General features: G+C 35.7%; 1 protein-coding gene across 1 annotated transcript in view; it reads right to left on the bottom strand.

Annotated features, from left to right (window-relative positions):
- Positions 1 to 777: 777 nt before the first annotated feature.
- LOC131073640 (uncharacterized) overlaps positions 778 to 26,438 on the bottom strand; it is a 92,794-nt gene continuing 67,133 nt past the window's right edge. Inside the window, exons 11-18 of the mRNA XM_058010139.2 lie at positions 11,421 to 11,484; positions 9,790 to 9,843; positions 9,368 to 9,453; positions 9,203 to 9,263; positions 8,980 to 9,044; positions 8,291 to 8,396; positions 1,292 to 1,380; positions 778 to 1,215 (exon numbers count right to left, since the gene is read on the bottom strand). Of these exons, the coding sequence (XP_057866122.2) occupies positions 1,053 to 1,215; positions 1,292 to 1,380; positions 8,291 to 8,396; positions 8,980 to 9,044; positions 9,203 to 9,263; positions 9,368 to 9,453; positions 9,790 to 9,843; positions 11,421 to 11,484 (688 nt within the window). The 3' untranslated portion in view covers positions 778 to 1,052. The remainder of the gene's footprint in view (positions 1,216 to 1,291; positions 1,381 to 8,290; positions 8,397 to 8,979; positions 9,045 to 9,202; positions 9,264 to 9,367; positions 9,454 to 9,789; positions 9,844 to 11,420; positions 11,485 to 26,438) is intronic.

Raw genomic sequence — 26,438 nt, 5'->3', positions numbered from 1 at the left:
CCCATAATTGAATGAAATGTCTCCCTTAAATCTAAAAAGCAACAAATCATGTGGTGCCACATCAGTGCACCAATAAAACATGACTTAGTGCACATATCAATCTCTCTTTTTTTTAGGTTGTTTTGGACACCTTGGCAAAAAACATGCTGATGTGGCCCTAAACCTCAGCTATAAATAGGGAACTTGTCAAGTAAGCTGCTATAAAAAATTAGGAATGATTTGAAATTTCTATGTAAGATTTTGAGGAGTACAAGTTAGGGTGCTCAACTACTGGATCCTCTCCCCTATATAGAACCTAACTCGTTTTAAGAAATTAAGCAATCAGAATTATTAAAAATAGAAACTAAAGAAACTCACCTCTTTTGAGTCAATTTTGATGCAGATTTGTTTTGATAAATCTAAGTCAAACCCAAATACCTAAAGATTTAACATATAGTAGAGATAAATTGTAAAGTTCCATAGGGTTCTATGGCTTCTACAATATTATATTGGGTTCAAAGTAGGTTCGCCCAAGGACGTCCAAGATGAACCCACACATTACCCACAAGGAAACCTGGCCATATCCCCAGCTGGACCACACTAAAATCTGAACCGTGAGCAGATCATACCTGGATCCATGGGATCTCTGCAAAGACAACGGAGTAACAAACACAAGATGTGACAACTAAGTAGAAGATAACTAATTAGTAGAAACATGCTAAATATTTTTTATACAAAATTGCTTGAAAGCAATTCATTTCTGTAATATTTGTGAAACTTCAAATTCCCGCTTTCATATGCTTGAAAAACTGAATTTCCATTGTAGACTTTAATTTCGGTTTGTACATTAGTAGTGCTGTGTTCTTGTGGGCCAACTGCCCAAAGAAGAAATTTTATTTTGATTTTAAGGTCAGAACATAAAGAAACACCCTTTTCTACTAGATAGCAACAGGTTGAACTTAATTCACAGGTTGGTAAGCAATGTCTACAAAAATTTCCTTAAAGCAATTACGAGGCTCAACAGCCTTAATCGGGCAATGAAATGGCATGCAATATTGTGCCAGTGCACATATTTACTCTAGCTCTGTGACAATCCGCTTTTTGCGCATAGGAATAGTAACAACACTTCCAGGCTTGCTGTGTGCTCTTTTTCGATCTTGTTTTTTCTTCTCTGCTAGCCTCATAGTATGTCGTAGAGCAGCTGCTTTGAATATAGGCTTTGGTAAGTGTCGATGTCTGTCAAACAAGCTGTGTTAGTACATTCCTTTTCAGATCAGGCTCATATAAGAATCTAATCCATACAGCACCATACCTGTCAATACGTTTAATTTCTGGAAGATGCTTAAAGCGGTTCTTTACAGACTCCATATATTCATGCTTCTTGCGTTCCCTTGGAAGAAGCTGCGGATTTAATTCAATAGTATGTGAAAGACTAACCATGGGTGATAGAGACCAAAACAATTTACGTAACATTAAAAAGGACTAAGAAATGAAAGCTAAGTAAAAGGTATTTTCAAAGAAAGTCAGCAGGAGCTGTTATGTTGTATGTGAACATTGAACTATTCAAGGAATCCCAAAGCCAAGATCCAATACATTGCTAAACATGCAGCATACTTAATCTTCCATTTATTGGATTAAAAAATAGAAGCGTTCCAGGCAAAATTAGTTTTCCAACCAATTACTTCACAGCTATAAATTTTCAACAGAAACAATTCACATCATATTTTAAAGGAATAAGAAATGAAAGCTGAATAGAAGGTATTTCCAAGGAAAGTCGTCGAGAGCTGTAATGGTATGGGACTTCTAAGTATTCGAGGCATCCCAAAGCTAAGATCCAATACGTTAATAAGCATGCACCATACCAAACCCCCAGACCCCCCATGAGGGGTGCTACCCCTTAACCTCATTTGGGACGTTGCCTCCAAACCTTCATGAAGGGTGCTGTCCTTCAATCCCATTAGGGTCTCCACTCCCAAACCTCCACTAGTTATTAGGATTTCTTGTCATGTAGAAAACGTGATTACAATGAGGGGATGACAAGGAATTGGGATTTAACTAGCTTACCGGGTTCACCTCCCTAAACCCCTGGTTCGGGTCCGGTGCGGTCCGAGTCCCTGGTTCAGGTCCGGTCCGGCCTTCGTTCGACCAAGGTTCGAATTTCCTAGAGGGGGTTCGACCTGGTTCGAACCCGGGCGGACCAAGATCGAACCAGGTCGAACCCGGGTGGACCTAGGTCAAACCCGGATGCTTGGGCAGCCCAAAACGGTTTTTTCTATGCAAAATTTAATATTTTTTTTTAAATCTGCCATGTAAAAAGTCAATTTATACCCTAAAAGTGACTTCTAAAACATAATCTTGGCTCATTTCTCCTCATTTGTATTGCAAACAAAAGTTTTTTGATAGCAGGTTGAAGAAAGGGTGAACAAAGTTTGGCTTCCAAGATCAAATAGGAGTTGAAGACTGATTTTTGAAGCTTCAACAAGTGTTACAGCATCAGTTCCATACATTTGCAAGCTCCCGTTGGCTACAAGAGGTAGGTTTTTTAACATTTTTTTCCAACTATTTTTGTTTCACAAATTGTCAAACATGAAACATTAATTGTTTTTCATTATTTTGTTTTTGTTTTTGAATATATGTTATTTCTTGTCGTAGGAACTAGAATGGCATCTACCTCTTCCTCTGTTGGCAATGAACAAACAATTACAAAACAAAGAAATGATCCAAATTCTCCCTTATGGAAGTATGTTGACATTTTAAACCCACTTCCAGGAGGTGGGAGATTCCGTTGGAGATGCCAAGGATGTGGGTATTGAACGTAATAGTTCATATTATTGGGTGGTAGGCCATTTGTGTGGAATAAAAGGAAGAGGCATCAAAAAATGTCTTGGAAAAGATGGTAAAACCTATACCAAATGAAAAAGTGATGAAATATTTTAGGGAGCATGAGGAGGCAGAAGAGAGAAGCCCGTAGATTGAATCAAACCGCAACAAAGAAAACAAGAGGAATGCAAACCCCATCTAATCCCGATGTTGTAGTACAAGACCACCCCTTCTTTTCCACAAATGAACCTGAAAGGTAACCACCCTTGACACGCAAAAGAACAAAGGGACCTTTAGAAACCGCATTTCAGAATGAGAGTAGACATTGCTGACCAAGATATAGAAAGGTGCATTTGTGCAAATAGGTTGGCTTTCAATGTTGTTCACTCCCCATATTGGAAGTAAATGATAAAAAGTGTTAATGAAGCTCCAAGAGGGTATAAGGGCCCAGGTTATGAGAAGGTACATGGAACATTATTGGACAAAGAGGTGAAGAGGGTTGAAGATGCATTGAAACCCATAAGAGATTCATGGGTTGAGACAGGTGTAACAATTGTTTCAGATGGGTGGAAAGTTATTAAAAATCGTCCCTTGATCAATGTCATAGCGGTGTCCCCTAAAGGGCCAATGTTTTTGAAAGTTGTGGATTGTGAGGGCCAAGTAAAAGATGGCCAATTTATTACAAAAATTCTCATCTCCGCCATTGAGTCAGTGGGGCCCCACAATGTTGTCCAAGTCATAACGGACAATGCAAGAAATTGTAGAGCTGCTGGTTTGTTGGTTGAGGAACACTATGATCACATCTTTTGGACACCTTGTACGGTCCATTCACTCAATCTTATGCTACAAAGGATTGGGACTAAAATAAAATGGATCAGAGATGTGTATGCAGAGGCTGAGGACATCCAGATGTTCATCACAAACCACCACATGTCTCAAGGGATTTTTAGATCCTTTTCGAATTTGGAGCTATTGAAGGTAAGTGAAATAGTAATTTAATTTTACATTTTCTGATTTTTTTAATTTCAATGTTCAAATATCATTGTGTAAGCTATATTGTGTATTCTTCTTTAAAGTTTGGCTTTATTTTTTAATTATTTTGGCATTAATTTGTGTTATAGGTTGCTAAGATCCATTTTGCATCAAACACAATCATCTTAAGACGACTTGTGAAAGTTAGAGTGGCACTATGCAATATGGTGATCAGCAACAATTGGACTGTATGGAAGCACAGTAGCAGTGAGAGGGCAGAAAAAATGGTGGGATCTTGTTACATATCTCATAAGTATCACTGAGCCCATTATGAGTATGATTCGCTATACCGACATGGATAGGCCTTGCATTGGTGAGATTTATGATGGCATTGACTCAATGCTTGAAAAAATAAAGTTCACTATAAATACAAAAGAGAATGACCCCGAGGATAAATTCTTCAAAGTGAAAGCAATTATTGTAGAAAGGTGGAATAAGATGACCACTCCTTTGCATCTTCTTGCCTATGCCTTGACACCAAAGTACTATAGCAATCAGTTTCTTGATAAACCAGGAAGGATTCCACCATGGAGAGATCTAGAAGTATCTGATGGGTACAAGGCAACATTTCTTAGACTATATCCTAATGATGATTTGCGAGATATTGTTACAAATGAGTTCATAGAATTTGCAAATGGAAATGGTCTAAGTGTTGAGGCAATTCGTCATAGATCCAGGAAGGATGCTCATAGCTGGTGGTACTTCCATGGTGCATGCTTCCAACACCTACAACCCCTCGCTGTAAAAGTTTTATCACAAGTAAGTTTAATTAATTAAAATTTATCACAAGTTTATTTATAGTTTACTTTCTCTTCATTGGTTGCTAGTAATTTTTAATTTTAATTTTATTAATGTATAACTTTAATTTGTTTACTTCATCTTCATAGGTTGCTAGTTCATCTGCTTCAGAAAGAAATTGGAGCACATACTCTTTCATCCACTCAGTAAAGCGCAATAGGTTGCTATCAAAAAGAGCAGAGAATTTAGTATATGTGCATTCCAACCTACATCTTCTTCACACAAACAATGTGACTACACACAAGGGGAAACGAAGATGTAGAATATAGAGCCTGAGCATACTGATTTGGATGCTCCCGCTTCTCAGCTTCTTGCATTGACACTTGATGACTTGGAGAGTGAGCAAACTTATAGTGCAAGTGCAAGTGGTGTTGGCTCGTCTAATGTTGATGTCAATGATGAGGAGGATGAGGAGGAGGATGAATTAGCTGATCTATTTGATGATTAAACTTTATATTGTTGAAAGTTGAAACAATGATACTTGAATATTTTGTCATTTTGATATTAAACTTGATGTATATGATGCTATCATGGTATGATCATGATGCTATGATTACAAGTTTATGGTTGCTTTGTTGTTTATATGATGCTATGTGACATGCTAATCTTAATTCATGCTTATAGGTTGCACAAATATTAAAATATATATATATATATATAATTTACATGTTTTTGTACTAACGAACCCGAACCGGCAAGCTAGGGATTTAACTCTTGAATGTGTTGACATAAACATTAGAGTAAAAGCTTTGAGACTAGTGGATGAGGATGCATAAACCATGGCCTATTTGTACGAGGCCATGGAGAGGCCAAAGGAGGTGATGATAATTGAAAAATTGTAAACTATCAGCATCAAGCCATTATTTATGCACTATGATGTATGTTTTGTGCAATACAATGTAATCAGTGATATGAATATAAACAACAAAAATCTATATACTACAATTCATGGGTTAAACTCTCAATTTTATTTGCTCTCTCTGTCACTATACTATGTAAATGCCTTCAAATATTAAAGACGGAAAGTTTTGTCCCTTTTTCTACATTTTTTTTATTCCTTTTTAAATCCAATTTTTCCTTGATTTTTTCCCATTTAAATCCTCCCCCACTTTTTCAAAACATCTTATACTTTTGGTTTGCCAATTTTTTTTTCCCCAAAAGACTTTTTCTGCTATACTCCGAAGTATGTTGGCATCCATATTCTAGTACAGCATCTTTCATCCTCTGATTGTCTCACACTTTGTTTATGAGATGTAATAGAAATTAAGAAGGTATGTTCACATCCTCTTCCTCTTATGCTATGGTGTTTCATGGTCATCATTGATGCGATTGCCATTATACTTCCCGTACTCCACAATTTATCTTGTTTCTATCCGTGAAGGAAAAGAATTAGTTCATTGTGTTGACTTTCTCTCAGACCACACCTGCCCTGAATGAAAAACAGGATATGTGACAGTGCTAATACAAGTAATCACTAGGATGACCAACTTTTAAATCTACTGCACTTTAATTCAATCTTCTTGTTAGTGGGTTACCACCTAACCTAGCAAATGCTTCACTAGTTCCTGCTTGACAGGTGTGTTTTTGTTTGACCATATCCAAAATTCTGCAGCTGTGCACTTGCTTTCAATTCCACAATACTTCAATATCAATAAGTCAGACACAGCAAAAATAAAAATTTGACTCGAACTTCAGACTCGGGAAAAACTCAGCTACATTGCTGAATACTAAAAAACACATAAATTTGTAAAATAATCGAACTCAGCAAAATTTCTGGACTTTTAAAAACATATAATTCTATAAAATAATCTTAACAAACAATAAAACTGAATTTACAGATGTCACAGGTATTTTTTCCTTCATTTATAGACCACAAAATGAGCTCAATTCACATCATAGCATCATACTATGTCACAAGGTTCGTGTTCATGTTCGAATTCAAAAAAGATAAATTTCAATGAAATTCAACAAAATATTAAAATATTAAAATATTAATATTAAAATCATCATGATTGAATTCAACTAATATTAAAAAAAATCAAAAATAATTTAAGAAATAATACATTACATTTAAATTAAAAATGAAAACAAATGTATTAAATTTTGATATAATAAAAAGATAAAAACAAAATAAAACAATCCATCTCAAACTCGAAATCACCCGACAAAAAATAAAAGAGTACTAATAATCCAATCACTACAATATTGAAATGTTATAAAAAAACAAACAAAACCTGGAAACAATAATAAAAGTAATAGAATACTAATAACCCAGTCATTGCAATATTGACGTGTTAAAGAAAACAAACAAAACCTAAAAAGTAAAGATAAAAAGGTGGAGTAGCGTTTGGTCCCACTTTTATGGGAAAGGGAACTTGTTATCTTCATTTGTATGTATATTTTATTGTAAAGGTAATATTTGCTTATAGGTAGATGTTTTAGTTCACGTGACTCTGCAACAGCAATCAACCGTTAACAAACCTAAAGATCTTGATGTCTGTTTTTGAGGATTTGATCAATCTTCGAACAAACCCTCCTATTCAATATCGCATGCTTCCAACATGGGTTCGGCCATTTAACTTTTAAAACAGAGATCTAAATGCTACAAATTCTGTTGATTCTATTAATAAAATTTCTATGAAAGCGTTGATTTTTTATTTAAAAATCCAATCAAAAACATGTTCTTAAAATACAGTTTGAGAAAAAACTTAATTTTTTTCCAGACAAAATTGTAGGGTGAACTAAAACGATTTCTTATTTTCCTTTAAATTAGCTGGATTTTGAACTTTGTTTGAAATTTGTGAACCCTGTGACATAGGTATCATATGATTATAAATCACATATCCATATCAATATTTTACAAATTTCATCCATGGAAAACATGTGACCAAAACAATTTTTATAGGAGGACTGGAGAAAGAACCCTCATCCAGGATCAAAACCACATGAACGTTCATGGTGCATGTCATTTCTCAAATGCAGCTGAAAAACTCTCTCAAATCAATCAATCCTTGCTCCAAATCACTCAAATGCACCTGCAAATCATCACAGCCTGATTTTTTATGTTGGTCGATATTTTATCACTCCTTATGTTATTGCTGAGTTTTTAGGCAATTGTTTGGCGAGTTACTCACCGGCCTGCTCTGCTCATGTGTCAGCAAGTAGTCACCCAAGTTTTTTATCTACGGTCAACCATTTCCCACTCACAAACCTTTTCTTGAATATCTATAGCCGTTTGATTATGCTCAAAGTTTTAGACAAGAAATTCTCTGTGGTCTGAATAAAAACTTCCATAAAAGCTTAGTTTATCAGTGTAGCTCCTGAACATGATTAATAACTTAATGTGCCCATGGCTATTTATATGTAAATTTAGAGTAAATCATTGCCAATTAACTTGCAGATTTCTGTATAGCAGTTTTGAGTATTTACTCTAACCAAATTCACTGTTTTCCAAATTGCTCAAGTCCAGCTCAAGAAATGCATGAGAAATATTTAGGCGATAAAATTGTGAGATTTACAAAGATGCTAAAGCACCATATTAAAGACGGGGAAAAGGACGAGCACAGTATTGATAATGGTTAGAAACAACAACGATGCAAGAAAATCACAACAAAAATGGACAATACGATGAGAAAAGTAAAGATAATGGCCAGATGCCTACCACTCCTAACTGCTCTGATGCTTTTGCCTTCCACAGCCGAAGATTAGTGTCATCACTGCCTGAAAGAACATAAGTTGCATCACAGCTAAACTTCACACAAAACACCCTGCAAGACAGAAAAGGTCCCTAGTCTTTAAATGCATAACAGAAAATTGTTTTCCCTAACTGTAGAAACAAAAACAACCGGAACTATCACAAACTCACATCACTGATAAATCAAAAGAAACAGACGCAAAGTTACAAAAAAGCCACTATGTTTATGAATGAAGCTCAATATAAAACTGAAGTGTTACGATCCTTGAACATTAGTACTGATAAAATGATAATTAAATCAAAGACAAATACATGGTCTTAAACATTCAGAACTTGCACAACCAATTGAACAGAATGATAAAAACCCAGCATTGAAAGCACCTAAAATTTCCTAACTTTTACATCCTATTAAGCTATTGATTGTCCAGCATCATTTGTTCTAAATTATTCACCAAAATGAAAAATCACCATCTAATCTCACTTAATTGTATTGTTCAGTTGAAAGGAAAGACAATGCATTCATAAAGTAATCTGAAAAACATACTTGTGGCATTCATTTAATGAAAATAATATTGAATTTTGTACCTTCAAATTGGCTTAAGGATTGTAGCCTAAGGGAAAAGGGAAGAATTTCTACAGGAAAAGAGGGAAACTACCTTTGCATTCGTTTTGTATGGTAGATTTCTCTGCTATGACCTCCATTGTAGGGAAATATTCTCACCTGTAAAAGGAATCACTTCAGAATGATATGGCATTTATACTTGCATTGCAAATTCAAAGCGATAATGAAATGGCTTAAACTTATTTTGTTATAGAACAATGTAAAGGATAGACCCAATGAAAAGGAAAGACATTTTTGGCAACATGCAAAGGACTCACTGTTCTATCATAAGATCCAGTAACAAACTCTCGGCCACTTGGAGAGTAATCAATATCCATCCTACAATTTAAGATCACACATTGGAGACATTAATTAAGGAATTGTCAATCCAACCCAAAATGTCATTTATCTGTAGTAATAAGATATTCTTTCTTAGCACTCACACAGAGGAAACATGATCTTGGTGAACACAAGTTGAAATATTCATTCTCCTCATATCGTAACTATAGCAATTGCAATCTTCATTTGCCTGCAATGGGAGTTTCTCGTAATTTTCCTAGCAGCTAGAATAAAGGACAAGGACCATAAACTATTATAATTTAGCAGCAAGAAGTTGAATTTGTGATTTTGAACTGCTGCTTTGGACGAGAAAATAAATATTTTACAGAGCAGTTGTTTTATACATCCAAGCCATGGATGATGACCCAAATGCACAAAGAATTTAAAACTCCGAAGATGTGAAAAAGAATAGGCACAATAACACAAATCTCAAGAGAAATATGTCAGGAAGACATATTTATAACGAAATAAAATGAACCACACTATCAAAGGAAATTCTTTGGTTTGAATTATCAGAATCACATACTGCTGTGAAGTTCATAGGTTCTCTTGGATTCCATGCAATAGCATTATTCCTTGTCTGTAACAAAAGAAAGATTAATTATATTTTAAAACAAGAATATATGCCACATAAATCCACAAATGGAAACAGACCTCTTCAATCACAAAAATATTTTACATGCCATCAAAATAAAGCATACAAATATAAAGGTTTTGACAGAAATCGTTATTTTTAACATCAAGACAAAAAGGACTACAATAAAATTGAAAGGATAAAAATAGTTTTGTCACATGCCCAATTCCTTAGAAGAACAGTCCACATATGAAAGGATTTACATATTAATGTACCTTGCACACACACAACATTTTGCCCTCGCAAAATAGGGACCCCCTTTTTCTTCTTTGCTTGTGCTTTTCTGCCTTCATTGCATTTTATGTTTTGGTTTTGGGTTATTGAGTCATTGATTTTGAATTTTGTTTTAGTTTTTTGTTTTTCTGTAAGAGTGTTGGGGTTTGCTCAGCCGGCATGCCAGTAAGGGTTTCCCCGAAACGGGAAACCCTGACTTTCCTTTGTTGGTATTGAAGTTCTATGTCAAATACCTCTCTTTCTTGCACTCAAGTTTAGTGCTGCTTCCATGGTAAAGTACTTTCATTTTCATATATCATATATTCATGCAATCATCCAAGAGGTTTAACACCAAGCTTATACAGGAGCGTTTCTAAACACCAAGGCTGAGCCAAATTTAGGGTACAATGTACATCATTGTGCATGCTTATTGAATGTTTCTTTGTACATGTTTATGAGTTTATATATGAGCTTTTGAATTCATGTGGGTTGTTGGAGATTTCAATCAAATCAGTCTCCAAAACATTCCAGAATGGAACCACCAAAGAAAAAGACATATCCCTCACTCTCTTTTGATCCTGTTGAGTTGATTGCTTGTGGTATTTCTCTGAGTTTCCAAGATGGAGCAATGCAGGGACATAGGGATGTGGTTTCAGGGATAGCAAAAAAAATGCTGAATTTTGGGGATGGCAAGGAACAGGTATTTAGATAACTTAAACAAACTAAACGCAACTGAAAATTTAAAAAGTAAATGCAGTGTACTGAATTTGCAATGGCAATCCTTCTTCATTTTTTTAGAGGCTTTTAGCATTTTTTCCTTAATAAGTTGATTTCTTTAATTTTTAAGCATCAAATGCAGAAGGCTGTCCAGTTCTGGAAAACAGGAACATCCCCTCGAATTCCCATGGAACCCTGATTTCATGAGGATAGTTTTGATATGTGTCGAATGGCTAATACTCCAGATGACTTCCTCATGGTTTCAAATGATTTCTTTGATTCTTGCAACAATATCGATCTTGCTAAAACCTAGATTTCTAAAATCTGAATACTACAGGAAAATGGGTTCTAATAAATTTAGATTTTGCCTACATGTTTAGAGTGAGTATCTTGACCAAATTTCAACACTATTCAATAATACCATTTAGTAAAGACAAAAAGCTCTGTATATAGAACATTTTATGCGAGTATCTTGACCAAATTTCAATATTATTCAATCATACCATTTGGAAAAGGCAAGAAACTCTGATTTTACCACTTTTTATGATAATCTTATCAGTGTGCCTCCACAAAGAAAAAAAGAAATATCATACCTGCATGATTAGCTTGTGTAAAGGTGATGCCATGCGAAGGTCATACAAAGTAATGCTGCGATCACTGGCACATCAAATCAAAGGTACAGTGTGTCAAAAATAAATTGAAAAAATAGTACAATAGGTTAATTATACAATCCTTGACTTTAACAAAACCATGTTGAACTAGAATTACAAGATGAAAGGATTGAAACTTTAGAGGAAAAAACCCATCCAGCTGTATTACATAGTCAATAACCACCCTGCCATCCATTTTAAGAACTGCTATTTTCATTTGATTTATTTTCCAAATGAAAGAAAACAACGTATCTGAGATAGACACATGAAAACCTTGATTGAGGCAAATTATATTATAATAGTGTAAACTAATTCTAGGAACAAGACTGTAATAACAGAATCGAGTTCTAGCTCAAATTATGTCCAATAAAAAAAAAAATCGGACATATAGTGTCGCAGTTTAAACACTTCGTTGGTGAAGCGGCCACCAAGGTTCAAATCTCTGCTGGGCCATTGTGCTCGCAAGGCCTTGTGCCTTTGCTGGGCCATTGTGCTCACAGATTTGAACAAGTAAAGTGTGGGGATGAGGTCCCCCGTTTGGGGCCTCACTGGTTCATAGCTCCGGGTCAAAAGAGTTCACGTGGAGCCGGAGGACGTGTCATGCCAGCGTCACCAGTCACGTTAAAAAGTTTACCAGGCATAGTTTTTTAAAAAAAAAAAAAAATTATGTCCAATAAATTATGTTTATCCTAAGGCCCCCTTGAAAAAATTTCGGACATTTTTTGTGCAAGGAAGTTGAGTTGAAATTCAAAAACATTTGAAAATAATGTATATTACTATGATATGAAAGAAATAACCATTAATGAATTTTGATCCTTTAGATTGCTACAATGGTAAGTATTCATCGGTTCCCTGTCTTTTGAAATGGGAAGGAATATCCATGAGAAATTGTTCATTTCTCCTCTGATATACACAATAGTACATGTTATAATGCAAATGTGTGTGTGCACATGCGAACAACCGCATAAAGCACTTGTAGAAAAAGACATGACATTTCACCTTTCTCAAATAGAAAAGTGTGATATAGAGATTCTCTAGACAACAATATAATTTGAGAAATGTTTCTGGATTTGACTGTGTATAAGCACTTTTTCATCAATGTTGTGGATTGCACTGCATGATCCATCATCAAGATGTAGATAGCAAAAGAACATTTCTCAAGCTAATATCATGAACTGTGGAAATTTTATGTCATCAACAATATTAGTGACACAAGGAGAATAGCTAAAACAGATCTCCACAGCTATATTATAATAGTGGCAATCAATTTGACAATTTTTTTCTCTTTTACCAAAAGATTTGCAGTTCAACCTAAAAATATGAGCCCTAACCCCAACAGTGACATCTGAAGACTTTGAAACACTAAAATAGTTCATTTTACCTCATTTGAAAGCAAACAACACAAACCAAACACATATGTTGAACTTTCATTCTTGCTTTTCATTACACAAATAGAGTTGACACTTTTATTATTGAAGGTTCCTAAGATTTAGATTGTTATTCTTACATGTGTGTAAGAACCCATTCACTACCAAAGAGACTGAAAAGGAAGGTTTTTGGATTTGAGGTACAGTTTATTTGGTTTTTTCTTCATTTTTCTTTGGCGAACAAATTCTCTTGTTTTGTTTTCATTCTTATACGTGTTGTTATCCAAACTTATTGCTATAGAGATTACTATGGCAGGTAAATCTAGCTCCATGTGCCAAACCCACTACTCTAAATTCACCATTGTGGAAGCATTTGTTGACATAAAATGACAAATTCCAAGAGGTGGGGGATATGTTTGTAATTGTAAAGGATGTAATGTGAAATATACAAGCTTGAATATTTTGAAGAAACCCATTTGTGTGGTATACCTTATTATCGTCATTATGCACACAATCTGCTCCTCTGTAGGAAAATAATAAAGACAAAATTTCTTCATTATCAACCAACCGGCAATGTACTAATGATGAACTTCATATGTTTAGTTTTGGCGTGATAGAATTGATTCTTCACCATCTTGTGAACACTTTGGTTGTCATAAAAAAAGTGGGGTGGTAGTTTGATCCAATTAAATCTCAATCAATAGCCTTCTTAACCACATTGCCTTAATGGTTTACCTATACTGACTACTACCATGTTTTGGAACTTGCTTTGCCAAGAGATTACTTCTAAACCAAGAATAAAAACATATGCTATCATAGATTTTCTTGTATTGACTAATCTAGCTCAAACAAATCAATATATCTAGTTAGCAAACAGTCAACAAATTGCTCCTATAGAATGCCAAATTCAAGGGACCTATTAACATAGCTTGGCAATGTTCCTCTTAAGGCTCAGACATGAATCCAGAAAGACAATTAACTACCAAACAAAGATCTAGTCTAGTAGTAGTAAGATATATCAAATCACCTACCAATTGTTGATACACAGTTTCATTGACCAATAATGAAACAATGTTAATTAAAAGTTTGATCCCAACTTATATAGGTGTAGATGTAGGATTACATTTAATCATTTGATTTTTTTGTTAAAAAGGTTTGGCATAGTTTATAATTAAAAAAAAGTGTGACCAATTTGCGAAATTCCACATCTAAACATATATAAATCATTGCAAAAACAAAACATATATCATGTTTCACTTGTTCAATTAAAATAGCAATGCTTCTGGTGATGGCAAGGTCATCAACATAGACAAATGGGATCACTTTGTCACCATCACCAATTTTGTCATAAAGAGTAGGTTCTGAATAGCTTTTCTTTAACTAAAATCTCTAAAATATTGATCAATTTTTAAATACCATGCTCGAGGATCTTGCTGAAGTCCATAGAAGGACTTTCCCAGCCTACAAACCACATGTTCTTTGCTTAGAACCTAGAACCCCTACAGTTGATTCATGTAACCCTCTTCCTCCAAGTCTCCATTTAATAAGGCATTTTTGACATCCATCTAATATATCTTTCATCCAAATTCAGCAACAATGGAGATAATCAATTGAAAGTTTACCATTTTTATAGTAGAGGCAAAGCTCTCTTCATAGTCTACCACTTCCTCTTGTGCATATGCTTTAGCTACAAGACAAGCTTTGTACTTGTTCAAAAACCATCTGATTTACACTTTATTTTAAAATCCATTTGCAGCCAATGGATTTCTTACCTTAGGGCAACATTGACAAAACCCAAGTCTAATTTTTCATCAAGGAAGCTTCTCATTCACACTTCCCTTTGGCCTCTACAAATGTCCTAGGCTCCAAGATCTATTAAAGAACAAAAGTTAGAGCAAAACTTAGATGTTCATCTCACCACCTTGCACAAGTTGTTTTACTAAATGTGTTGATTGTCCTTCCATTGACTTTGGTAGCTCATCCTCTCGAACATCCTTCGTTGTGGTATGATACCACTTGGTCTCTTTTGTTGGCCCTCCTAATTGCATTGTGAAGACAGAGCATCACTCTCTTCTCCAATTGACCCCCTAGAATATGGTGTTTGTAATGTTTATTGTTTGATTTCAACATCAAAACCTGTTCCAAAGTCAAGTTTAGTTGCCCGATTACTAATATTTATAGAATTATCATTAACTAAAAAGAATGGTAACTTCTCATCTACAATAACATCGCTATCAACTACAATTATGCTTGTCGACATCCAGTAGTTTGTATGCTTTGGATTGTTCACTATAGCCAATAAACATATATGATTTGCCTTTTGCTTCTAAATTACTTCTCTTTTCCTTAGGAATATTGGCAAATGCAATACAATGGAAAACTAAAAAATCGCTTACACAACTTGCCATCTCAATAACTGCCCCCTTCCTCCTATCCATAACTCTATTTTGTTTTGGAGTGTACGGAATAGTATACTATTAATGTATACCTTCCTTCTTGCAATTTTTTTTTAAATGGTAAGAGTCAACTCACCTCCATTATCTGATCTTAAGTGTTTAATTCTTTTTTCTTCAACAAAAGCTTTCTATGCCACAAAGTTGGATATACACTCTAACTTCTTCTTCAGTAAAAACCCAATGCTAGCCACCATAGAAGTCATCATAGGACCATGCAAATCAACATATACCAAATCTAAAACCCCTTTAACTCACTATGCCTTATCAGCATCAAACAGATGTTGACCTTGTTTGCCAACCTAACACCCTATGCACACATTCTAACTTTCTTGAATAGATGATTCAAATTCACCATATCAATCTTACTAAGCATAAACAAAGAAGAGCATATCTTTCATGCCAAAGTTTATCGGTACTCTCAACTACTGCTAGTGCATGTGCCTTTGTTGTTTCAAGATCAGCCAAATTATATAGTCCCCTCTCACCAATGCCAACGACAATAACTTTGTTATCTAGAAAAGTAGTTACCAGCTAACCATACATTTGTTTCCTTGAAACGTTACGCAAAGATTAGGATTCTTAGTGATCTGACTCATAGATAGTAGGTTTTTCTTCATGTCAAAGACAATACCGAAGATTCTAAATGTATAATTTACACTATTATTCAATGATTGTATACCTAATAATTAACAAATGACCCAGTAAGATTGATTATTCTATGTAGTAAACATTGAATGTTATTGAATTCCATGCATCAATTCATTACTTCAGTTGATTTTTCATCCTCTCCTACAATGTGTTTAGCAATGGACAAGCATATCAGATATATGATGCATGAGCATATAGGTATACTAGCTTGTCAATGACTTGCATAGTGAAATAAAATCCATCTTGCATGTCTGCCACATACTGCTGGAACCTTTGTGATGGGTCGGGCTTCTCCAATACAGTAGCAGGAGGAAGCTTTATGCTTTGTAGCAGGGTGGATCTCTCTCTCTCTCTCTCTCTCTCTCTCTCTCTCTCTCTCTCTCTCTCACACACACACACACACACACATTCTAAACATGATCCCATGATGTGTGATTTTGTAATCATAATGATAATAATTGGACCTTTATAGTCATTATTAAATTTTGAAATGAACGTGTACTAATAGAAAGAGTTGTAAAATCATTTTTTGTCTCGAAAAAGTAAAAATTTACTCAAATGTTTGATTCCTAAATTAGATCTTCATGTTATTCACTAATTTCCATGTTTATTTAAGTGATTATTGAGTAGATATTATGCTAATTGCTAATTTTATTGTTTTACAATTAAATAATGAATATCTTATCATGACATTCGAGCTCGACAAATTGACATTGAAATAGTTTTTTAAATTTCCATGCTGGTTTTGTACATTGTTTGCATGGTACATGGTATTCTAAACTTAATTCCTACTTTTAGGCTGAAAATATGTATATATTTACATGTTTTCTTGAACAAACATACCCAAAATGAACCCAACACACACCCCCCCCCCCCCTCTCCCCCCCCCCCTCTCACCCGCCCCAAATTAAAATAAATTAAAAATAAAAACTCACCATAATTGCATACCCATACCCAAACTTGTGACTCATAATTTAAATAGTTTGACATATGGATTCTAACCCATAATTTGTTGGTGTTGGAAATAAGCCACACCTGGACCGACGATGGACTGGTCCAAGAGGGGCCAGTAGCTCAGTGGTAGAGCACTCCAGCAGCGTATGGAAGGTCCTAGGTTCGAGTCCTAGCTGGTCCATGTCTCAACATGGTATCAGAGCCAGGTTAAATCGAACCTAAGGCTGTTCAATTTTGTGGAAAATTCAAGCAAGCATATATTCAACATCAAAACTCTTCTAATGGCTAGCGCCATCAGATTTGTTGAAGCAATCAGACAACTCCTCATCTAGGTCGGAACTTCTCTGAGTGTGGTGATTTAGATATCTCGATTGCCTATTTTAAATGCAATCTGGATATTAAGGGAGATCGACTCTACTCTCAGGGAATCAACTGCAGTTTGCACATTAAGAGCCAAGTTCTCTGTCGAATCACCAGGGAGCAATTCTATGTGAATCGAACAAGGCAATAAGGAAGGTTGCAAGTCAAAGTTTGATGGCGGACATGTGTCTCTAACTGTCCATAAGATCACAGGAGTAACCAGTGCACTCTGTTTGCAGTGCCTTGTTATCATCAGACGACAACGACTGTATGATCAATTGTCGGGCATTCCTACCATGAGACAAGATTATCTTGTCAAGTGCCTTTCTGTACGAGGATGGGTTCGAACATGCCGCATGAAGAGGTCTATCACATTCATAGAGTGTTGAAGCATAAGTTGATGGATATTATCGCAGGCTCTGTGAGTTTCATCTCCTTCTAGTTGTGAATGGAGTTGAAACCCTTGTGATGCGATCTGGAATTTTTTGTCTCAAATTTTTGCAAAGGCGATGACATAGTACACACACCCGGTGAACACAGTTACGGATACAATTGCACTGCAAAGATGATAGAGTATGTAGCATCAAAATGCAGGAGAGATGATCTTCCATGTTCCAAGCAGACACTGCAAAGCAATGCAATGTGGAAGAGCAACAACCAGATCGGAAATTATGATCTTCTAAACAAGCTTCTAATCGTTGTAGCCGATGGCCATGCTCCTAGTCGGTTGGAAAAGAAGGCAGGACATGTTATATTGGCAGTAATGAGTTTATTAGATTGCAAAGCTCGGGTTGGATCAGTCTATTTAATAGATAATGCATTGACAACCCTAGATGTTGTAAGGTGTATTGAAGATGATGCTATTATAAAAAGTTGTAGGATTTTTGCTAGAGGAATGCAATGGAGGAAAACAGTTGATAAATACTCCAAACAAATATGAAGATGGAGAGACTTCTCTTCATCTTGTTTTCTCGACAGGGTCACGCAAATACGTTTCATTTGTTTTTGAGAAGGGAGCTGAAGTAGATGTTCAAGATGACCGGAAACAGACACCTCTGGACGATGCAATTACATCTAAACAAGATGCAGTCACAAATGTCTTTATGAAACTAAAGCAAATTGCCGAAGTAATAAAAAAAATAAAATAAAATTGATCAACAACGAAAGTTCAAGGGAGGCGGCGATAGATCGTCTGTGTATCAAATCACTTAGCAAGTGTTGTGATTGGTAGTTCCATCTATTCAAGTGGGCATTAAGGTTTATCTTTAATGTTGTTTGGCACTAGTGCCACAACATTGGAAACAATACTCATATATTTGCCAGTCAAAGAGCGACATGAGAAGCGACGGTCTTACTGTAGACAAAACCAATTCAATGCTCTCTTTCCATAGCATGTACAGATTTGCAGAGAAGGGTCTTCATTTGAATGCATGGCTGGTAAGATTATTGAGGAAGATCGATGCCACATTGATACTGTTGAGTGTCTTGTGCATGGCATATGGGCTCAACATCTCACAGATCCTGGTTATGTCAAATGAACACAACAACTAAAAGTATGTGTATCAAAGAGCAACCATCAAATGAGATCTAAATCTTCAAGTGAAAAGAATCAGGAATGAACAATTGTTGGATTGCGAGGAAGACTAATAAACAAAGAGATAAGTAATCCATGTTTGATTAATGGTCATGAATTTCATATGTAGTTATTAATTCATGCAATTACATTATGCGTGTTATTTGTGAATCAACATTGTCAGTAGGTGTCCGCACACGACAAGCTGCATTTGATTATCTTGTTTCGATCTCTTCAACGTACTATGAGAAACTTGCCCCTTACATGCAAGACATCTTTAGAATCACAACAAAAGCAGTTAAAAGTGATGAAGAGCTTGTTGCTCTTTAGGCTATAGAGTTTTGAAGTACTATTTGTGATGAAGAATTCAGGAAGAATGTGGAGGGGATTTTAGTGGAGATTCTGAGATTTCGCATTTCCATTCTATAATCAAGTATTTGCCTGCAGAAGTGCAACAGTCCATGAGGAAGCAATGTTGACCATAAGGGCTCTTGTTTATGCTACTGGTGGTGAATTTGCTAAGTAAATGCCAGAGTTCTATAAGTCATGTTTTGCAGGTGATCTTTTGAGATAAAGAAAGGACAGACCAAGAAGCATAAGAGATTTCATTCAAGGGAGAAAGAACTCGATGCTTGCAGTCATAGGACTGAGTTAATGGCGGTAAGTATTTATCGAAGAAGAAGAACCCATACAATTTGTCCTTGCAATCTGGTTTTTCGAAGAAGAGGTCAGATGGTTGATATCAGATTCAAAGGGAGTTTAACATTTCATCAGAAGCAACCTTAGACAAGGAGGTCAAAAGGTTGATATCAGGTTCAGAGGGAGCCACACCATCATGAAGATATGCTTAATGCATTCTTCTCTGTGAGAGAGAAGTTTGAGGAGCAAGCCCTTATTAATAAACTCTTCTCTGTGAGAGAGAAGTTTGAGGAGACGGCCCTTGTTCCACCCTCTAGGAGTAGTCATGGTGAACGTCATGATGAGATGAAAACATCACGTTGAGCAACTCCGTGATGGGCACTTGTGTTCATATGCATGCTCATACATGGGAGTAGTCATGATGGATCTCATCATGTTGAGTACCGTGATGAATCGTGCTCCACCCTCTAGGAGTAGCCATGGTGGATGTCATTTCATGACTATATTATTAACAAGGATTCCTCCCTAGCTAAGAGGGAGTGTTGATGTTGTATTGGCCACCCTTGTGAAGAGACATATGGTGTCATTGAGGACCGACCCCTTGTGAGATGGTGCCTCCCTCATATATATAGAAGATGCAAACTCATTCTCTGATCCATTCAATTTATGTTAAGAGCAGTTTATATATTAGTTAGAGCAGATCAATCCTGTGAAGAAGGCCAATCAGATTTGTTCTTGTGAAATTTGTTTCAAGGAGTGAAGCAACATATATTGGGCCTGTATCTTGCATTATTGCTAGACATATTTGATATATAAAGAAGACATTTTATGCTAGGTGTTTCTCCCTCAAGTAGGAGGGTTTTCCCTTGGAGATCAAACTGCAGATATTCTGACCAAACCTCTTTCCAGAGTGAAGGTTGATCACTTTAGAAAAGGTTTAGGTATGATAGAAAGGTAATTTGCTTTGTAATCTGTATTTGCATATCAATAAGATGTGTAATGTGTAAACTTCTTTGTCATGAAAGGACATTTTGGATTTTATCCCCTGGGTTCATATCTAAGAGGTGACGATCTCTCAAGATAATGAACACTTGTATGTAGACATTATAAGGTGACGATCTTAAAATGTCCAAACCAGTTATCATGTTGGATCTCTGGTGTGTCATGGATGTGCCATGATTTTGTTGTGGTAAAACATTTGTATAAGGTGTTTGTGCACATACCACAACTTGGATAAGATGAGAATTTAAATCTTTCTCATATGATTATCCTTAAGTATTGCGTGTTTAGGCAATACTGATATCACATGCTTAGGTAATATCCTGTCATCACAAGATTGACGTGATGGACATTTGTATCATGTGTTTAGGTGATACTTCATATCATGTGATTAGGTGATATGACATTTGTATAAGGTGTTTGTGCACATACCACAACTTGGATAAAGATGAGAATTTAAATCTTTCTCATATGATTATCCTTAAGTATTGCGTGTTTAGGCAATACTGATATCACATGCTTAGGTGATATCCTGTCATCACAAGATTGACGTGATGGACATTTGTATCACGTGTTTAGGTGATACTTCATATCATGTGATTAGGAGATATGATCTTCTAGAGTGTCAGATTGAGTGAAGAATGCTAACTATCATTTGAATTGTGATGCTTGAATATATTGTTTGCATGTATCTTACCTAGCTAAGAGGGAGTGTTAATGCATGATAGCTTCGGTAAGATAAATGATTGAATGAGAGATAAATGAAGTCTCTCATTCAATCATTTATCCTATCGATAATTATGATGAAAACCTTCAAGTTATTAATCCTTCACTTGATAACCATTCTTCATTTGCATATAATTAATCTATTCAGTTTGATCAAATGCTTAATATCGATAATCATCCTATATCATTATTTATGTTCACCGATTACTAAATCATGCTAATGCATTCCGATTTATATCGGTTAACATAATTAATAGTAAACAAATGATAAATCGAATTAACCAAACACCGATTAGTATCGGGTGTTAATATAAGTTGACACCGATTGATATTGGGTTATATGTGCACCGATTAATATCGGGTGGCATGATAAAGTTTACCGATAGTTATCGGTTGCTAAGCATACGCCGATAGTTATCGGCTGTTAGGGTTAAAGCATATGCCGATAGTTATCGTCTGTTAAGATTATCCAAACACCGATAGTCATCGAGTGTTAAAGTATAAACATATACCGGTTGGCATTGGTAATTAATATGCATTGTTTGGTATTAACAAAGAGGCACGATCAAGTAATGTCTTGATCGGTCATGACCGATCAAGGCATTGCTTGATCGTACCCCGCTTGTTATATACATATATCGAATGGCATTCGTTAGAAAGGACATAGAAAATAATAAATGCTCCTCTCACCTGCCATACAAAAGAAGATAGTCAGATTTTTATTTTAATCAACATGGTATCAGAGCCAGGTTCAGGCTAGGAGCCCCAAGCACACGAGAGGTGTGGCTTAAGGGGGGGTGTTGGTGTTGGAAATAAGCCACACCCAGACCGACGATGGACTGGTCCAAGAGAGGGGCCAGTAGCTCAGTGGTAGAGCACTCCAGCAGCGTATGGAAGGTCCTAGGTTCGAGTCCTAGCTGGTCCATGTCTCAACATAATCAAGGTAAGAATGAAGCCTATACTTGAGCAAAAGAAAGGGATGGAGTGAGCTAGGAAGATGGCCTAGATAAAGGAATATTAGGGAGAATAATTAATTATTTAGAATTAGTAAATTCATTAACCAATTAAATGATTAAGTAATTGAATTGTTTATTTATAAATAATTACTATTAGTCAATAACCATGGTTGCCAAGAGACAGGTGCTGGTATTGATATGGGAGATCAGTACCAATACCGATACGTCTATTTTTAAAAAATAGGAGATGGGGTTACTTGTAGATGCCATTTTTTAATACAATTTAATAAATTTTAAAAAATGTGCTAGGTTAACACTGAAAATATCATGATGTTTTCCAGTTTTCTCAATTTCTTTTTTTTTATTTTCATATGAAAACTCGTGCTTTTCAGGTTTTTTTTTTAAATCAAAAAGTGGGGAAACATCAACGTAACATCTCCTGCAAGCAAAGACATCTCCACAGGCATTTCACCAGAAACGCATCCCAGTCCTCGAGAAGTGTCCCAGGAGGTCAGAGACACATCTCCCTGCAACTATGTTAATAACTAAATAACTGAAAAAACAATCAACTAGTCCACATTATTTTATCCCAGATTGACAAATAGGATGAATTTCACAGCATATCAAATTATGATGTCTTTTATCAGGGTTCAACTGCAGAGTTTTTGGGTCAATGAGTTTGAATCAAAACCTATGCAATTCAATCCTAATAAATACATCATAATCACAGATCATTTAATTTTTTCCTAATTCTAAATTAATTGATTGATTATTTAATAATTAAATAATTAATCAATAAATCCAAAACAAATGTAACGAGGATTGTTTCTTTTTCCTGGCTAAGTCTGAATTTAAGGCAGTCAGGATTCACTTGAGGTTCCAACCATATCAGAAGAATAAGGATTGCTTCAAAAGTAGAAGACAATGGTTGGACGCTCAATGAATCCTTGAAGCCTTCAACTCATACATTCCGCTTGAAACTAAAGAATCCAAATTTTAACATTCAGTGATTATTAATTAATATTATCTCATTAGTTAATTAGTTTATTTATCTTTAATTATTTAGTCTCCATAAGCAGATTGTCATGATATAAGAGTAATTATCACTATCTCCATATGTCCTAATAACCAAGTTGGAACCTTCGCTTAGGGGGCAGAGTGATAGAGCAGTTTAAATTGTGGACACATGTAACATGCTTAAATTCCCATCCTTAGTGGTAACCTTAACTAGCTGGGGCCCAGTGATGTCCCCAGCTATGGGAGGTAACCTTTCCATCATTCAATCCTTTTGATCAAAACTTTTATGCATTGCAAAAAAACTATATATCTGCTTATGCTTGTGGCTAGGTGCTTATCCGTTAATAGTGTGTGTGTACAGTACCACTGTTAGAAGAATGCATTGGGCTTTATAATGGTTTCACACTTCAATACCAAGGCTTCTAAATTTGATTTCCAGTGAAATCTAAACATAAACATTGGACCTTAAATGGCTTCACACTTCAATACCAATGCTTCTAAATTGATTCTCATTGAAATCTAGACATAAACATTGTTTATCTTTGGAATGGCCCTTGCTCAAGCTTTCTTATCCATCCCCTGACTTGTTTGATAGCATTGGGTAAATGTTGACATATATTATAGGTGTGTTAATTACCTTAATCTAACTATGTGTCATGCCTCCCATAAAGATTGAAGTAGAATATTCTAAACAGGTCAAACTGAATAGAATAGTTATTTATAGCTAACATTACACAGCAAAAAACTAGTGCAAGGCTGACCCAAATATAGTAATACTCGATACTACCTTAAGCATGGGACATATATTATGGGTGTGTTAATTACCTTAATCTACCTATGCGTCATGCCTCCCGTAAAGAGAGAAGTAAAACATTCTAAGCAGGTCAAACTTAATAAATATTTATTTATAGCTAACATTAGTCAACAATTAACTAGTGCAAGACTGACCCAAATATAGTAATACTCGATACTAACTTAAGCATGGGACTCAATCTTTCTATGGCGTTGAAGTCTTTGTGGACAATAGCAGGGTGCAAGACATTGAAGTTTGAAGTCTTTGAGGACAATAGCAGGGTGCAAGACATTGAAGTTTGAAGTCTCTTTAAGGGAAAACCCGTGATCCACCATTGGAAGCTTTAGCGAGGTTGGGCTTCTTATTCTGAACCGATTCATTAAAAATGAGAAGGCATGGACATATTGGTGCTACTGTTTGTATTTATGAAGCTTCATCCTCAGCATCAATCCTCTCTTGTTCCTGGCAGACATAATATATTGGCATGAATCATAGGTTCATCCTACTTGGCATGATCTATTTGTCCTTATTGGTGTAAGCTTGGGTATTTGCGAGCTTTTGGCTGTGAGCAACTTCTCTTCTACTAAGTGTTAGACTTATTTGGGTCCATGGAATGTTTTGAGTATTGGTGCAATTTCTCTAAATTGTGGCAAAGAGATTCCTTTATGGCAGCAACTCTGAGTTAGGATGCACATTCCAAATATAGTGTGGACTGTTCTTGGTGAAGGTCTGTTCTTGGGTGGCTCCTCCAATCTTTAACGCTGGTCTTCGCTACTGAGTACTCGCAATTCAGTTTGCAGTTTTCTCTGAGCATCAACTTGTATATTGAATCAGGGAACTATTGGTTGTTCATGTTGTGCATATCACTTCAGCACTGGGCATTCCTGAAGCAATCAGTATACAATAGGATAAAGCACATACACGTGTTATTAACTTTGATTAAGGAACAATTAGTGAAGGGCCAGTGGTTATTTTAGAAAGGACATCTCTTTTGTGGAAAAGATACTCTTATGCAGAGGTTACGACTCTACATCCTCCTTGAGGGCTATATGAGGAAGGACTTCATTTGGAGAAAGAGGAGGGAAGGAAGGCAGAAGTCTTATATATAGAATCGAATCAGGAAAGGAGATCAGAAAACATTATCTAATCTGCACTCATCAAATAAGAACAGAAGCCAGCATTCATCAAAGAGATCTGCAAATGACTTGTATAATATATATAATGCATAACTTCAGATATTTCATGGAAATGCTATTCCTTAGTCATTAAATTACTTATTCCCAAACAAGCAATCATGTAGAAGTGAGTAAGGAAATACAAGGAGGGAGAGCAGATACGAAATTCCTTTCTAAGCAGACCACCCTGTGATGGATTGCTAACATGCCTGCCACATGTGGGCCAAGGGGTTATTGTATTCCGCCCTTGGGCTTAGATAAGAGGATTTTGAGGCGCTCTATTGCGGTTTCCTCTCCAACCTCTACAATGGTTGATTGTTGGATTTGAATTAAGAGAAGTCACAATCATTGGCAGGGGAATAAGGTGACATGAATTGGGAGGGCAGCTCCCCCACTAGGTAGACCATCCCATGTTGGATGGCTGATGTACCTGCCACATGTGGGCCAAGGGGGTGTTGTATTGCCCTTGGGCTTAGTGTGAGGGATGCTTTGGGCACCCTATCGTGCTCCCCACATTCAGCCCCTATTATGGTTGAAGTCTAAAAATGAATTATAGATGTTACATGATTTATCTAAATGGATAAAGATGATTATTAATATATACATGTTTGATCCCTAACCCTTGTAGAAATAATTGGTCTTATGATTTACATTACCAATATTGTCTAGCACGATTGCAGAACCTAAACCAGGATTTATCTTGCTTAAAACATTTTAATTGGTAAAGTTATAACTCTAACTATATTACATTTCTTATTTTAATGGAACTCGTGATTTTAGGGCAATCCCAAAAGGGGACATTACACCATGGAAGCAATTTGAAAAGTTGGAGTAATAAAATGGATAATTAGATATGAAGATGAGAACAAAATATTTATTACATTTAAATCCTGCTGTGATCCCTTCCAAAAACCCTAATTCTTTATTATCAGAGAACCTTGCAAGTGTACCCATCTCAATTGTTATTACAGTTGAACCATTATTCATTTCAATCATAATGATGATGATAATACAAAGTGCAATATGCAAATGAATATACAATTTCACCCAAAAAAAATTGAAGGTGCAAAATCTATCATCAAACTTTTTTAAGGCAATTTCAACAATCAAAATGATTAAATAATAAAAACAAAGCAGATAAAAATTGAAGGTAAAATTTAATTGCTTTAGAAATACAAAAATGCCTCCAATGGAATCTAAAACTCTCAGTGTTTCTTGCATAAGATATAGTATTGTGACACATAAATACACTACAGCAAACTCTGAATATCATTAATTTTAAAAGACCAAAACGAATT

The sequence above is a fragment of the Cryptomeria japonica genome, chromosome 11 (assembly GCF_030272615.1).
Source record: "Cryptomeria japonica chromosome 11, Sugi_1.0, whole genome shotgun sequence".
In the NCBI taxonomy this organism is placed as follows: Eukaryota; Viridiplantae; Streptophyta; class Pinopsida; order Cupressales; family Cupressaceae; genus Cryptomeria; species Cryptomeria japonica.
Note: the sequence above shows the minus strand (reverse complement) of the source record. Positions and strands in the feature narration are given on the sequence as shown.